This window comes from Lepeophtheirus salmonis, chromosome 4 (genome assembly GCF_016086655.4).
Source record: "Lepeophtheirus salmonis chromosome 4, UVic_Lsal_1.4, whole genome shotgun sequence".
Taxonomy (NCBI): domain Eukaryota; kingdom Metazoa; phylum Arthropoda; class Copepoda; order Siphonostomatoida; family Caligidae; genus Lepeophtheirus; species Lepeophtheirus salmonis.
The window spans coordinates 33,794,763-33,812,272 of NC_052134.2; the positions used below are offsets into that span (position 1 = coordinate 33,794,763).

At 30.5% G+C, this 17,510-nt stretch overlaps 1 protein-coding gene across 1 annotated transcript; it reads right to left on the bottom strand.

Moving 5' to 3' along the window:
- Nucleotides 1-855: 855 nt before the first annotated feature.
- Nucleotides 856-12,670, bottom strand: LOC121115785 (sorting nexin-22). The gene is made up of 3 exons (XM_040709917.2): nucleotides 11,067-12,670; nucleotides 1,910-2,094; nucleotides 856-1,234 (listed from the first exon to the last, which is right to left on the bottom strand). Exons 1-3 carry the CDS (start codon nucleotides 11,229-11,231, stop codon nucleotides 1,087-1,089), a joined length of 498 nt encoding a protein of 165 aa, XP_040565851.1. The 5' UTR covers nucleotides 11,232-12,670; the 3' UTR covers nucleotides 856-1,086.
- Nucleotides 12,671-17,510: the final 4,840 nt, after the last annotated feature.

Sequence of the window (17,510 nt, forward strand, 5' to 3'; positions counted from 1 at the left end):
CGTCTTAAGAGAGAGAGGGGGAAACCCAGAAATGTGGGGAAAACATTCATTTATATTCATGTAACATAAATATTTTATTGATTTACTTATCGAGAGAAGGTCCATAATTATATAGTGACTGTTTAACGTCATCACACGACATGTTTCCAGATTGTCGGCGCTAGTATTGGAGGAAAAATCAAGATAATTAAAAGAGGGGTCAGGCCTCTCTCAAAATATAATCCTGCGAACACACCTGAATTATGCCTGAAAACATGACTAAATGTAAAAAAATACACTCTTAAAATTTATATCAAGAGAAAATGAGACCAGAGAGTAATTTGAATTTTTTTAAAATAAATTCGACTTCCTCGTAGGGGTTAAAATTTGAGATCCTGTCATATTTTGAATGGATAGAAGGCACAGTAGTGGCTATTCATTTGCATCAAAAAATCTTTCCCATTTCTATCTTCCCTTCACCGAGTCCAAAAAGGCTGGAGATCAAATTTTCTTAAGGCCACCGCTTTCAGAACTCTGTGCGAGGCTAAGGCCATCCTTTTTCAGCTGCTTCACCTTGTAAACGAGCCTCTCCGAGCAGCCAACGATCCAGACAATTTCCGCCACCTTGACATGGGCGTCGATCAAGTAGGATATCCTTATTCTTTGAACCTCCATCATAATACGAATGTTGTTTTATTTTAAAAGAAGTTCGAATTGGATTATGGAATAAGCTAATGTAAAAATACTTTAACATAAGAGGTACATGCTCTAAACCAGTTTAAATCCTACGTCATGATTTGTTTGTGAATGACATTGTCATTCCAATAATTAATAAATTTTTTGAGCTCAAATATAAACATTTTTTACAAAAATAAATACATTCGTAGATAAGTGCTGATGACGAATAATGAGCTTTCCTTCAAAAGCTCAGAGTCCCCAACAATTAATAATCTATTCATAATAACTCATTTATTATGTACATTTTTTCAACATAATCTATTTTTTTTCTTTAAATATTTTAAGCTCACGGCATAATACTGATTCAAAATGTATTATCCAAAATGAATAAAAGATAACGACATTTGAGTCTCTAGTGAAGATTTTTATTCATTCCTCACCATAAAAGGACTCCAGTACACCTTGAATGGCAACATTTGGAAATTCTATATCACGTCGGTAACAGATCTGACATACTTTTGTGGAACTTTTTTCGTCCTCAAGAAAACCCATAATTGGATAGATCAATTTATCACTCCTAAAGAAGCAGAAAAAATTAGACAAATTAATCAAAGTACATGTGGGTTCACACGTTGATGAGGGTCATGAAAAATTTGATGTCACATCAAATATTATATAGGTTTGTTATAGACAGCCTTGGACCATTTTAATCTTTTTCCGTTTTTTCGGGGAAAATTCCTTTCATTCATGAATTTTTCTTTTACAATAACGGGATCAATTTTTAGGCCAAATTTAGTGGGCTACAAAAAGTTTTTCTACACAGTATATATTATTTTTGAGGTACACCATATGACGTCACTGAATCATTTTTCAATCAATAGGGTGAGTTCATAGAGATTATATAAGTGTTATGTAGCAATTCATTATATCTTCGGAGTATCTATATTCATGTAGCCAATTAAATTTACATAAAACTGGATCCCTTAGTCGCATTTTTGTCACTCTGTTTTGGCTTTGGTCCATAGGTATGTATTTGGAGAACAATAAAAAAAAAAGGTACATAAATGAACGCTGTTAAAAGATATTTTCAGTAGAGCGCCCTTAAAAATGAACAAAATACTCATTTTCCATTCATTCTCCAAACTTTATAATAGGAAAATACGAGAGTTAAAATAAAATGAACATATTTTATACATTGTCATATTTGACATGATGCTCCCCAATATGTGAACCCACTCCATGGCCAAATTACCCCTGACTCCGTTGAGTGTTTCTTATCCGAAAAAAGTTCAACAGGGAATGACCAAGATCCTCTCTTTGAACAATGTTTCGAAGATATTCTGAGAGATCCTTTCGACGAATTTCGATGAAAGAGCTTTCATTATTTCGTAATTTTTTAGGTGGAAACTCTGGGACTCGTCGATAGAGGGATCGGATCTGAAATACAAAAAATGAACCAATAAAATATACATACTCTCAAAGCATCCGTACATCAAAATCTCGGGCTTATAAATTTAATTTAGCATAAAAAATATTGATTTAAATTCCTTTCATTCATGAATTTCCTTTTACAATAACGGGATCAATTTTTAGGCCAAATTTAGTGGGTTACAAAATTTTTATTTGTGTCTGAGTCACCTGGAGCTAGTTTGACTCCGACACGCCAAAAATTTAAAACAGTATACCAGCATATGTCAGCTATTGTTTGAATCTATTAAAATTAAACTAGTCTGTAGATTTTCACAAATACAATTTGAATACCTCACAAATGTTTAAAACAGTTTTAAAAAATCGAATTTCATAAAAAATAGAAAATAGACAAAATAATATTTTTGAGGAATATATAACGGGGACTTTCAAGGTATTAGTTGTCAGATAATAAGATAAATTCGCGCTCACAAACCTTTTCAGAGCCTCACCCCAGCTAACAAACGTAAATACTAAATAAATGAACTAGTAAAGAAGAATCAATAACAAGATGAAAATTACAGAACTGATTGCAAATAACAACTCCTTACTGAGTGTTGCAAGAATCAGATCTTTAAATTATATTAAACTATCAAAGAATTATAGCAAATTAAAATAAAATAAGATTGATATTATAGATCACTTATGGGGGATGCATATTATAAAAACATATTAAAAAGATAAGGTTCCTTACTCAAAATGAACTATTTTTACAAAATTTTGCCCCAAGACAGTTTTGTAACTGTTTTACTTAGTAATAGTACATATGTGTTTACATAACCAATAATTGTGTTATTTGCAGTTCAGATATTAATAAAGAACTAGTTTTTTATTATCTTGCTCTATTCGACATATTGATCAGATAAATTCACTCTCACAACCCTGTTCAGGCCCTGCTCTGACTAAAAGATATCCTTATTATCTTACTAGCAGAGGCGTTGCTAGCATTTCTTTGGGTAGGGGGGATCATCAACACTGTTACTTTAATAAATAGGCTTACTTTATATAACAGGTGTATTAAAAAGAAACCCATTCCTTTTATACATCATAGATAGCTTTAGTAATGTGTATTTCGCGTTGCAGGAGTACAGTCGGTTTACGCTAGATGACGTTAAATAGATAAATTTACTACTAACAAAACTAATTTTTGCCTGAACAGTTTTGCGATTGTTTGACTCAGTATTTTTTGAACACCCACAAAGAGAAAATACGCCACACTTTACAGTTTTTCTTTGATAAAGGCGAAAACGCAAGCTAAGTGGCTGATTTGATTGAAAAAGACATCAATTTAAAAAAATTGATGTCTTATGCAGTTATGTTTACAACCCATACGATGTTTTTTTTTTTTTGGGAGAGGGGGGGGAGGGGTTCAGAAACTATCGGGGGATCAACCCCCACCCCCAGGGGCTAGCAATGTCACTGCTGTGAAGTGTAATTTATGTTAACAAAGCAAAATTTGCCTGCTTGTTCGTATTCTTTGTAAGACTCACTTTTTACAATAACTGGGTATAGCTAAAGCTCAGTGGGTCAAAGTAAAAATAATCAAAGTGTTCATATTTTTTAAATATGTCTGTCTGTTTGTGTGGATATACTACGTAGCCTTATTTTTTAGTGTATGAGCGTGTTAAAAAAGAAATGATATATTTGTATTGAGTTGAGTAAGAACGGTACGTAAAATTAAATGAAATCTCGCAAGTGTTTAGAGCAACTCATATTTTGTACAATACTAAACTGTATAGAACTGTATATAATATTATTTGAGGACCCATATTTATCAACGAGAATGTCTAACTCAAGTTCATATTAAAAAATTAATTAAAAAGGAGATAAATTCATTGTATATTAGGTGAAAAATAATTTAAGAAAGAAGGTACGCTCATCCCCTCATATTAAAAAAGGGAGTACATATTGATGCGGTTGTAAATCTATAGCATTTTCTGTTTTTAATAAGTTCAACAGTGTTTTTTTTATTACCTCAAGCTGCTGTCAATATTATTTGATTCTTGAGGAAAGAACCTCTGAGTATTGAAATATTACATGGGAACGTTCTCATGAAAATTGTAGTGTAACACTGAGGATTTATGAATGTAATCTTCAACAATAATAAATTAAATATAACACTAGAGAGCTGAGGTTTATTTTGTTTTTTAACTAATTATTTATGCTGTAATATGAATTAATTTCAACCACTTAACATTAACTAATTATTGAATTAGTAAGTGCTTGAATTAAATGGACCACCGGGTAAGTGTAATAGGTAATTTTTCATATTATTATGGAAAAAAACAAACAAGCATTCATTGGATTCAAATTGTCGAATATATGATTTCTTTAACTAAAAAAGAGGCCTAAGATAGTCTTGATATTGCAATTAGAGTAATCTATAAAAACTATGACTTATGAATTTCACAATTTCATAATTTGCTAGCCATTAGTTGATTTGGGGGGTCTCTAATTTTTGAAGGAGAAAAGATTGAGAGATGCAAAATAGATTACTCTATGACGTGTAAGAACGCTAAATTGGATGATAATAGTTTATGAATTAATAAATCTATAGAATTCATGACAACAGACAGAGTCTATAATTGGTCAAATTGTCCACATCTTCTTAAATTATCATTAAATCTTCATTGAATCGAAATAAACATAGAAAATCCATTTATTTATCTAATATCATGCAAGAATTATAAATTGGTTCAGTTTGTCCAAATTGGGTGATTGGAACCGGATTAGTTCCGGATAAACCTATATTAAAAACCTATATATCTTTGCAGAATTGCCGACAATTAATTATTGAATCTACTAATTGTCCACAATTATAAAATAAGATACGTTGTAATTTTTTTTTTATAAAGTAACAATCACTCTAAAATCTCTTACTGTAAATTGTTTCAAGATAATCAATTAAAGTTAAAAAGTCACCAGGTATTAAAATTCCAAAATTCGGTTTATTCAGTGTATGGACAATGGAGAACCTCACATATCTGATATGATTTTCAAAATTATTAATGCGCACTATCGTATATCTCCACGTCAAGAAAGGTTTGAATGTTCTCAAAAGCTCACTTTTGTCTTCAGCAGAGAAATGGCTGAAGTACTGGATTCTTTTTGTTACCCTAGAGGTATGAATCAAGTGACCATTTTTTATTTGATTGCATCACACTTGGACATTTATACAAAGCCGCCGTTGGAAATCTTCTACACGAACATTACGACTTTTATAATTTGAAAAAAAACCATTTCATGGCCTTTTACAGTGCAAATGTAGAAAAACTTATAAACGGCATTATCATAAAGGTTCACCAGATTTTATACGGAAGGCAGAGCTCCTTGGACAATGACCTTTCTGGCGTATTATCTACAGGTACAGGTATTATCTAAGCTACAAATAAATGTTTTAAAAATGATATAATTTTTTTAGCGGTTGCTATTTTAACAATTATTTTCCGTAGAGGTTCTTTTTTCGTTTTTATTCCTTTTATATTTGTTGAACGGATTTTATAGCGTACAGTTAGTATATTTTCTTTTGATATTCTAGGTCAGGGGTCTCCAAACTTTTTTCCTCTGAGGGCTACTTTTACAAAATAAAAATGGCCAAAAGCTACTCATATTTTGTAACATTTATTATCATCGCTGATTTCGAACAAACAAAACGAATAATCTTCCTCTTCCTGAACATTTACAATATGTTACTCTACACATCTCCCATTCTGTATTGAAACATCACAAAAATATTATTATTATTAGACAAAAAAAAGATACAAAAATAAAGTATTACGTAGCCAACACCCTTTGGCGAGTTACTTGGAAAGGAATTGCGAGCTACTGGTAGCTTGCGATCGAAGTGTTGGAGACCCCTGTTCTTGGTACTATAGTATAAGTATATGTCTATTAATGTACTTATTTTGCTGTGCAACTCTTCTTAAATATTTATATTTTCGTTGTTTTGATTTAAAATTTGAAATATTGTTAAGAAACAAAAATAATACTTTTTAATTTATAAAAACTGTTTTATGGCTTTTTGGAAGAAGGAAGTTAGGTTCTTGCAGCATGAATATATTAACGTATAATTAATTATTTTTGTACAATTCATTTTAATTTTAATCTAAATCAACTCAACCTTAGAATCATTCATTTCCATTCAATTATTATAAAGCAAGTAATCAAATTACATCATTTTTGTTATATTTTATATATATTGTGCAAGGCAACCAAAAAAAAAAAAAATGAAACATTATAAATGAGCCATTTAATGAACTTATGACTAAAGAAAAAATAATAATAATTGAATTTCCATATAATGATTTGTAGATAATGAATGTAATCGAGCACAGGCAAAGAAGAAAAAAAAATGATCTGTAAGGTGTCGTGACAATATTTCATTTAGTAATAATTGAATGCAATAAGTAAACAACCAACAGCCCCCCACAACCACCCTTTTGACATTCATCCCATAAATGTTATACAAGAAAAGGACATTATTTAATTTAAAAACTTCCTCATTAGCTGGAAATACAAATATCAACTTCTAACTCCGTCTTGGGAAGGAATAGATAGTTATATTATGCTAAATCAATTCTCATTTATGGCTTATTCCTCGCTTTGGATTATAACTCTAGCCAAGGATTGTAATATCTATAGAGACTCTCTGAGTGAGAAGTGTTTAAACTCAATATCATTTGAAAGACATGTTGTAATTGTTTGCTCCTACACTTTGTACTCCGGACCTCTGATTTTTGAATCGATTTAGATCGTCATTTCCAATAAAAAAGGGTTTATTTATTTATTTTATGATAATTGGGACTCTTATTTGCCCAAATGTATATTATTGTGATCCATTAATTATGGAGTCTTGGATCATTAATATTGTCTACTACTGTATCAAACATTTTATTGACTTCTGTTATATGTTAAACTTTTAACATCATTATGAAGAGTTTTTTATTTGAAATAGATGTTCACTTTGAATTTTTTAAATCAAAATATGTTATGTTTATTACTTTAAAAAACATTGAATGATATTTCTAAGGAAAAAGCAGTGATTTCTACTTCATTATGATCTATAATGTGTTAGAAAAAGAGAAGGTTGATTTTTGTGAGACTGAAAGGTTGAGTCATAATTAATAGCCAGTCGCATCTTTTCCTGAGAAATCATGGATCTTAACAAAGTATAAATCACTGCTCTTGTGATAATAATCCATCATGTGGAATGATGATCGATAAAGGAAACTGTTGAAGTGATTATCACTAGTTCCATTCGAATCATGTTGTGTTTCTTATTTTTCTTAATATATTACCTATTTTGTCTCAGGGTCGAATTCATTACAAAGTGAGATCTTGATAGTATGGTTTGAAACTTTGAGCATAATACCATAATTATTCCAACAGAAAACAACCATTTACTGTTTATAAAGTAATAAACATAACATATTATGATTTAAAAATTCAAAGGTAACATCTATTTCAATAAAAAATAAATAATAACGGCATATACCCATTGATTACTTTGGAAGTTAAGTTATTCCTCCCTATACCTATCATTCATTTATATATTAAGGCAATACATCCTTGAGGCAAAATAACTGAAAGGCGAAATATCCTGAGGCAAAATAGTTTAAGGCAAGAGTACCGTACACCAGATATGATGAAGTGGTACATATCTCGATAGCTCCAGAATGTTCTTAATAATAAAGAAATGTTCGGTTACTCCATGATTTAAATATGATCAACAGTTTATGACTCTGAGGGCATATTCAATTTAATTTTACTATTAACAAAAAATAACTATAAGACCACCAAATGAATATATACCAGGTGAAAAATTGAAACTTACAGACTTGGAAAGAAAATAGCCAGCCATTCTTAACAAAAATCTTAATTAATCTTTTTTTGATACATAGCCCATGTCTAATTGATTTATTCATACTACCGCCATTGCAAATAAAGTTTGGGTCAATGGTAGTCAATCTTCGCCGACAGAAGCCTTCATGGTTTCAACACTTGGGTGACAGATGCTAGAGGCCATCTTCTCAATGTACGGCCAGAAAGAAAAGTCAAGGGATTTGACATCCAGACTGTATGTGGGCCACATTATCTTTTCCAAGAAAGCCATGTTGTTAGTTAAGAAGCTCTGAGTAATTTTTGCAGTGCGAGCGCCCCATCTTGCTGAAAGACAAAGCTGCCGTCTAGGAATTTTTTCTGCACCCAGGGGAGCATATTGGTTTTAAAACTTCGATCTAAATGGCTGCCGTGAGCCAGTAACCGCCTGGGCACCAGATCAGTGGCATTCTGGAGGGTATTCGCTTTAAGGCTGGGATTTTCCTAGACCCCTCTTTCCTCTCTATGGTCTTGTTATGATCTAGTCTCTAATTAACATTGTAAATAGTCTTATGAGCTATTCCCGTCAGTCTGGCTACATCTCTTGGAGTTTTGCCCCCACGAAGAAGAGCAGATGTCCTAAACCTTAATTATCGCTGCGATGACATTTCTTGTCCGATTTAAAAAATTCAAAAAGCACCAAGTGCTTGAGATACATGGCTAGCTATACAATTACAGACCATTCTAATTTCTTCACGGATAATCTCTCAAATCAATATAGCACAAGTGAATAAGTTTCAAGCTTCCATCCGGTAATAATAACAACATCTTCTAACGTAAGAAATATAACCTGATTTTGGATAGTTCCTTTATGTATTGGTAAGACTAGTTTGAAATTTATATTTGTAATAAATTACTAAAATTTGATATTATTTATTATTTAAAATCATATTTCCCTAAATCCCGAAATTTAAAAATGAGTTTCCCTGGATCTCGTTGTAAGGTATTTTTTCGGGAAAGGAACGAACCCTACAGAAAAATTACAATACCATGGAATCTGTCAAACATTAAAAATTCATATGTAGGGTTTTTAAATCGTTGGCATTTTCATTATTTAAATAAAAACCCAAAAAATTACGCTGATAATTCGAATAATGTTTGAGAGAAGAACAGCGTAAGTGTAATTACGTTTCATTAAATTAGCTCTGAAGATTCATTCATAAACAAACACACTCACGGTTACACTTTGTACACAAGTCCTTAATTTGTGAATTAAAGAGTACAAATAACAGTTCCAGAAAATAAAAAAGAATATTTTTCCGGTTGCCAAAGACAAAAAAACAATCCCAGTCAAAAATGCTTTTGGTTTACAATCCTATTCATATGGTAAATCCATGTTTTTTGTCTGAAACAGTACAAAAAACCATAAATAAAACAACGAAAGGTTTTGAGTGTGCTATGGCTTATCAAATAATTAACAAGGGGGTCCTCAGAGCCGGAAGGGCTGTAGCCCCCTCCCAAATTAAGGAACTTTTGCTTTTTACTATAATTTTTTTTTGGTCGGTAGGGAAAAAAATTGTGCAAAATAGGGTTAACATTTTTTTGGAAAGATTTCTTTTCTTTAAAAAAAAATAAATATACATATTCGGGCAAATTATGGAGCAAAGCAGAAAATGTATTATTCAAAATTATTCTAGATCTAGGGTTCTATTACATTACTTTTTAACAAAACGTCTCAAATAAGACGGTGAAACTGAAATCAAATTTGTATATTAGATCTTCATTTCTTCTTCACAAAATTTAAATATATACATATATCAATATGTATATAACAAGATCAAAACAAGTTTTCAGTTACATAATGAAATATTCATTTGATATTTAATGGAGCTGCTTCGACGGTTAGCCACAATAGAGACAAGGAAAATGAGCAAATTTCCGGGAGGATTTTAATATGTACATATGAACACACTTATTTTTCCCCTTGTATAAGCAAATTATACAAGTTTTTGTTTAAAAATGCACGCATTTTTACTTTTCAACTCATTGTTGATCAGATGGTGTTGATTAGGTTAAAGTAAAACTATAAACCAAGAGGCGAAACAAAAACCACAACATCAATATTTATACAAAGTAGTGGTTGCAGTAACACTTTTTTTGTCCTCTAGGGGAGTTGAGTATACTTGAATAGTACTGCATAACTATACAACCTCCATGAATAATTCACCCTTCTCACTGAATTAATAAGGTGAATTTCGCATTCGGTAGAATAGTTGTATACCTTATGAGGGCGGAAAAATGCTTAGTACAACCAAGAGCTTTAAGCATAAGTTAATATTTATTATCAGCCACTATAGGAACATACATAATTGTATCCGAGGGGCGTCTGCAAGGGGTGAGCTGGTGGTGCTGTATCTCCCTCCCCAAATTAAGGAATTTTTGCTTTTTACAATAATTTTGTTTGTCATTCGGGCAAATTAAATGGCAGATAAAAAAAAATTAATATTTGAAAATTTTTTCCAAAAAAATTAATTAATATTTAAAATTTAATATTTGAAATTTTTAATATAAAAATTTAATTAATTTTTTTTTTTAATATCTGTAGATTTTTGCAAAAAATTTCATATTTGAAATTTTATTTTTAAAACAAAATTGATTTTTTTTTGTAATAACTGTGATTTCTTGAAATTTTTTCAAAAAAAATTAATTTTCTTTGAATAGTTGTAGATTTTTTGGATTTTTTTTTCAAAAAAATTATAAACCTTAAATTTTTTTACGAGAAATTTGGATTTTTTGTAAATAGCTATGGATTTTTGGAAAAAAATTTCAAAATTTAAATCAAATTTTTAAAACTCAAATAAAAAAAGTCTATATATAATTAATCATGTGGACGTCCCTGATTCCCTCATTGGTCAGATGAATTTGCACCAATTAGGTATTAGTAAACATTAAAGTATTACAGTTAATCAATCCATCTGGGCTAACAAGTTGAAGTCAATATAAATATTGAACGTATATTTTCTTCTCTAGAAGTAACAGGGAATGAAACTCACGCACATTAAGTAATTCAAAATAAATATTTATCCATAGCCCTTAATGGGTTTTTTTAAAGAACAAAAAGTTACCTTAGAATGAAAAATATGAAGTTGGGAATAGCGAGCATATTTTTGAACGTAGATTGAACCATCTCCAAGCCAAAAGTCGATCCTATACTCCACATATTTCCTCTTCTTTTCATTGAAAGCCCATCGATAATGTGGAATATCAACATGTGCAGGCATACCAACCATAACTACCTGTTATCAAGCACCTATGTACATAGTTGATGATGTTCAAGTACTAATTTATTCTTCACATTTGTCTTCTTCATAGTGAGTGAAGTTTTAAATACTGCCTTCCATGGAAAAAGAAGAAATAATGAATAATATTATATATGTAGTTAAGAAGAAGAAGAAGAAACGAGTACTCATGACTGCAGCTGTTCCTGCGCACTCTATATTGCTTGAATCGACTTTGTAGGTTGTCATATTTGTTGTTAGTAGATATAAGAATAAAAGGCATGCATGGATCTTAAAGATCCATGAGAACAGGTTAGTAGTTGTTTTCTAACGGATTCCTTCTCCTCCTAACAATGTAATGACAACTATTTCAAGCCAAATCAATAATATGCACATAGTAGGTATATAATAGTGCATTTTTGGTGCATCAACACAAAAAAAAACCTTTAACAAAAATCAGGAAAAGGAGAAAATCTCAATTAATTGGCCCCTTCATCAGAAGGTGGACTGGGGGACTGTAGCCCCCCCCCCAAATTAAGGAATGTTTGCTTTCTGCTACAAAATGTAACATTTGATTTTTTTAAATTATATATTTGAACTTCATTTTTGAAATTTTTTTCCAAAAAATTTAATTTTTTGTGAACACCTATGAATTTATAATTTTTTTTTCAAAAATTTAATATTTGAAATTTTCAAAATATTTTTTTTTTGTAAACACTTTTGGATTTTGATTTTTTTTCTCCAAAAAATATAATATTTGAAATTAATTTTTAAAGTTAATAATTTTTTGTGATGAGCAAGTTGATTTTTTTATTAATAAATAAAAGAAAATACAAAAACCTAGCCTCCACCAAAATATAATCCTGTCCCTAATATTATTCGACATTCTTTTTTTTGTTTTTGTTTTTTCTTTAAGCGTAATTTGCAGTGTCTAAGAATAATTTGTTGATAAAAATTGATGATAATTCGTCGAAGAATAAAAATGTAATCCACTATCAATTTTGAAAAAAATCCTTCAAGCTTCCCTTTGTTTTGCATTTGCATTTTTTGACGAATTACCCTTAAATTTTATTTAAAAAAATATTCATATTAACTCTGTGGGTGTGTCGAAAATTGCAGTTAAAGTCACCAAAATTGATTGTCCCTTTAAAAGAAGGACAAATATATATTTTTTTTTATTTCAAGGAGACCATAATGTGGCCAATATAAGTATCTTAAGTAAAAAGAAGGCTCTAAACTATAGTTAAAATTCGTGAGTATCTCAACTCATCCCACAAATTTGAAATCAAGGCCTATAATTGACTTGATTGGGTTGTACGTATATATGAAGTAAAAATATATATTGGGATTTTTTACTTATCTTGATTTTTGTTTTAAGATTGTTTTTGTGATGACGCAGTGCTTATATAATCACTCACTGCATTTTTAAAAAAGAAGGAAGTCTTGCTGATATAGAATATTCAGTGTAATAGTATAATATGATTCTCTTATCTTTGCCTACAGGACATTCATACAAATTGAATGTAGGGAAGACTGGGGACAGTTGTAAAAAATCGACAGTCCCAAGGGCTACATAATTTACATCTCAACTTAATAAATTGATGATAGTTTTTGTGAAAAATAATCAATATGTACATCCTAACCTCATTAACATAAAAATGTTCACTGAATAATGCTGTCTATAATTCGGCTTAATTTCTCTTTATTAGTGTTCTGATCGTTTGATCATTAATTGAATTCAAATAAGTTTTTGTTAAGGATTTATAGGGGCGTCTGCAGGGGCTGTAGCCCGCCTTAAATGAAGGTATTTTTCCTTTATACTAGAATGTTAAGTTTTTGCAACAAAAAATCATAATCTTTGAAATTGAATTAGATTTTTCAGATTGACTTTTGCAAAAAATTAATTTTTTTTTCTAATTTTTTCCAAAAAATTTGATTTTCTGTGAAAAGTAATGGATTTGGAAATTTTTTTCAAAAAAATTAAATATTTGATTCTTTTGTATATCAAATTTTATATTACAAATTTAATTTTCAAAAAAATTTAATATTTTGTAAACAGCTGTGGATTTTTAAATATATTTTTTTAGAATAGATATTAATTTTTGAAATTTTTTCCAAAAAATTTCATATTAAAAATTTAATTTTCCAAATTTTTTTCTAAAATTTTGCTTTTTCAAGTTTTTCTGTAAAAATTTTTAATTTTTGGATCTTTTTAAAAAAAAAAATTTGTGGACGCCCTTATGAATGGGCCCCAAATGTTGATTTGCTAAATTTTAAACATGCGTCTGAATCGGACACAAATGCCTTCCCGCAGAACAATCTTTCATAAATGACGTACTAATAAATCAATCTTTTTATCATTTTAATAGGTATAATTTAGAGTCAGCTAAGGGAATAATGCATAATAACGTGGACACTTAAAATTTTACTTAACTAACTGAAATGGTAAACTTAAAATTTCTACATAATATTAGTAAAAATTATACTCTGTAGATGGCGATGTATGATTTAAAACTTTTTTTAAGGATCGATAACAGATATTGTATTTGTAATAATGCAGTTTGTTTTCCATTGTTTTTATTATGAATCATATCATTTGAATCAATGATTATTTTGCTATCAGTTAATATAATATAAATATAAGAAGGGGGCGTAAAAATTTGGGACAGACCCCTTTTCTAGAACATAAAAAGACTAAATCCATACAACTTACATTACAATTGTATAATGTAATACAAATAATTATTTGCATTACATCATCTAATTACTTGAGGTTTACATATTATAAAGACATTATGAAAATGGTTTTAGATTCTTTTAACATTCGGCTTGGGAATATGTTTATTCACCATCTTCAACACATAAAAAAGCTTTGAATCTTAATAGTAGCAAGACCACCTAAAAATGTATGACCTTTTTGAAAAGAATCTGAGGCGGAAAAAGAAAAATTAGGACCCTAATTCGAATCAGGGGATCAAGCACCAAGAAGTTGAGTATTTTGATCTTGAGAAAGTTGCATAGTGTATTTTTTTTATTTATCAAAAGTTTTTATCAATTTTTCTTCAAGATATTGAATAAAAACGGATTTTGAGGCCTAAAAGTAATATTTGCCGAGAAACCATAAATATTTTTTAAATCCTTATTGAGTTCAAGAAAACAGTGCGGGGGCACTGAGATTTCATTTTTCCCGACTCTAATATGATAGATATGTTACAAAAAAGGGAGTGCTCTAATCTTTTCTCTTCCCCACATATTAAGTTGCTCGAACAGCTGATCGATAAGAAGTTTCGTAACGGATAAAATTCCATAAATATGTACCTTTTTTAACTCATAAATTTGAGGACTTTTTCTTAAAGACATACAAAAATATTAGCGTAACAATTTTCTAGAGGGTTTAAACTTTATTGGCATTGCAAAAATTGTCGAAAAAGTCGCAATATACAGCTTCATTTAATAACTTAAAATGACCTCCGAATTGGCTTCTAGGTTTTGGACGAATAATGGCCCTTTTAATTAATAGAGATTTTTTTTTAAATGTAAGGAAGCTTGAACATTTTTCTATTCATTAATGAAAAAAATATAAAAATTGATTGAGAGCATCAGTTTTTACGAGATGCAATATTTTGAAGGATCTAATGAATAGAAGATGTAATGAACTGCAGATTTGCATGGCCGTTCTGGAAAAAAAAATTATCCTTTCTAGTTGACAGAGAAAATTTTTAAAAACACACAACCAAGCTTGGATATTTATCGATTCATTAGTCAAAAAAATATATAAAATTGATAAACGGAATCCATTTTTATGAGATTAATAAGTTTGTTGTCGCTAATTAATAATAGAACTATTTCATCATTATCTTTAAATTGGCTTCCATGTTTTGGGTAAAAAATGACCCTATTAATTAATAGAGGATTTTTTTGTTAAATGTAAGAAAGCTAGAACATTTTTCTATTCATTAATGAAAAAAATATATAAATTGATTGAGTGCATAAGTTTTTATGGAAATTTGAAATTGTTTGCGTTTATAAAATATGAGAAGAGTATCATATTTGTGTTATGCTCATTCTTTTAGGGTCACTAAACCTCGTACAATACACATCTGGGGTAAGTGCAGGTTTCGTGATTCAAGCTCATACAGCTCTAAATATAGAAATACATAATTTGAGTGAGATGACAATAACAAACTCCGTGCGTCATATTTAATAAGCCAGTCTTAAGAAACCAGTTCTTAGTACGTGCAATTCAAGGAGAAGACGGATATTAAATTTTCGACCACGAATATCCGGATTTCTCAGTGAATAGCCAATAGATTTTAATAATTGAGGTATTTATGGGAAGAAACACTCCACACAAAGGATAAGAGCCCATTTTCAAATTCATATTTTGACTTTTTCAAGCGGTGTTACATACCTAAATATGAGGTCACTTTAAAAAAAAATTGGAGCTCTGAATTTTTTTTTAAAATAATAAAAGCCCTTTATCAATAAACAATTTGATTCCTTTTTAATCAAATGTATTCATTTGTTCATTGTTGTTGCTATTATTAATAATTATTGATTATTTTGTTGTAAATTGATATAGTTTTATTAAAATTCTAAAGTCAATAATCAAGAAGAAATTTGAGATATTGTAACGTATAGAATAGAGAATCAGTTGCAAGAAGTGTGGCAGTTTATGTTTCTACGTTATTTTATATACTTAGACTTCATATCAAGCATATGTTTTAGGCATGGCAGGGGACTGAACAGAATTGTGAGAGTGAACTCATCTGATCCATAATACTAATCGGTAGATAATATTTTTTAGAGAGCGCGAACAGAAAACAGAAGTCATACCCTTGTCAACTGTTGCTGCTGGTCAGCCAGTAACTTCATTTGACCCCCTTTCTGTGACATTTCTTCCTTTTATCTATAGTTTATTTCCTGTTCCTTTTGATCAATTTTTGTTCGTTACTTAATAAGTGATGTCCACCATAATATTCTGGAAAATAAAAAAATAAATAGACCAAAATACATTGTTTCATATCATTCGTCTTCGTCCAAATATTCAAATCCATATGATGGCTCAAATGAACTAAGCTGTTGTAATAAACAATATACTAATACACAAAAATAACTTATGCTATATGTTTTCTTTCAATCTCTTAACCACAAGACATTGTCAGTTATTTTAACAAACTATATGAAGTAAAGACCCCTACGTTTGTAAGTGATCCACAATTGATCTTATTTTATCTTACAATACATAGGGTACTTCTTTTAAACGTTCGCAATTGTCTCCGGCTAAAGCGGTTGGGTTCACTATTTGATTCGTCAAAAAATGAAGAAAACATGTCGAACAGGATAGTGAGGACACGCTGATGATGATTTCCAGAAGCCTTATGAATTAGAAGTGGCCAAAATTGCCCTATGTCCTGCTTTGTTGAGGATAATAATAATAAAAAAATGGAGAAGAATCCTGGCCAATCGATGAATGCGATAGCTGATAACATCTTCGAAGCGACCCGTTCAACTGCCCATCGTGCCATCAATGAACACTTACGGTATCACAGCTATGCATGTCGCAAGGGACAGCTTCTAACCCTGTCAAACAAAGAAAAAAGGGTCACCCGATCCAAGTCTTTGATCAAGCTAAAACAGAAGCCTCGCATGAAAATTTTTGTATGGTTTTTCTCAGATAATCAAAAAAAAATTCTGTCAGAATCAGAAACAAAACTGGAGAAACAAATATAGTTGAGAAAAAGTCCTTATGACGTCCCTAGGATAATAAAGGACAAGTACCCACAGTAAGTTATGGCTCTTGGCGTTGTTAGCAGGGAACGTCACATTATTCCGTGTTCATATTAAAGCAGGGACTGTAATTCAACACCCACCACGGTGTACATCAGTGTTTCACTCAACAAAGTCTTGCCACTGGATCCATAGCATCATGAAAGACCGACCTTGGATCTGGCAGCAAGACCTTGTCACACTAGTAAAAGAACATTCAATTTTCTTGATTATGATAATGTGATGTACTTCCCACCGATTTTGTTGTCCCCTAACTCGACGGAATTGGACCCTTTATACCATTTTGTCTAGGACAATGTTGAACTTTTTTCTAATGAAGATCCCCACAGCACCACAAGATCCTTGAAATCTTGATAAGGTACGTAATTCGGTATTTACCAGTGGAACACTTCCGGATACTTTGTAACGTGCTTGGTAACCTAGAAAAGTTGCAAAGGTATATGCCTGAAAGAAATCAGGTTCTTTTATAACTAAAAATAACAGAAGGGGTTATTAATTCAT

What these genes read in the sequence shown, in the direction of transcription:
- LOC121115785 (XM_040709917.2), bottom strand. Translation starts at nt 11,231, where the DNA reads ATGGTTGGTATGCCTGCACATGTTGATATTCCACATTATCGATGGGCT. An exon ending in TTCATATTTTTCATTCTAAG is followed by an intron (nt 2,095 to 11,066) that starts GTAACTTTTTGT and finishes TTTGTATTTCAG; the next exon opens with ATCCGATCCCTCTATCGACG. An exon ending in AACACTCAACGGAGTCAGGG is followed by an intron (nt 1,235 to 1,909) that starts GTAATTTGGCCA and finishes CTGCTTCTTTAG; the next exon opens with GAGTGATAAATTGATCTATC.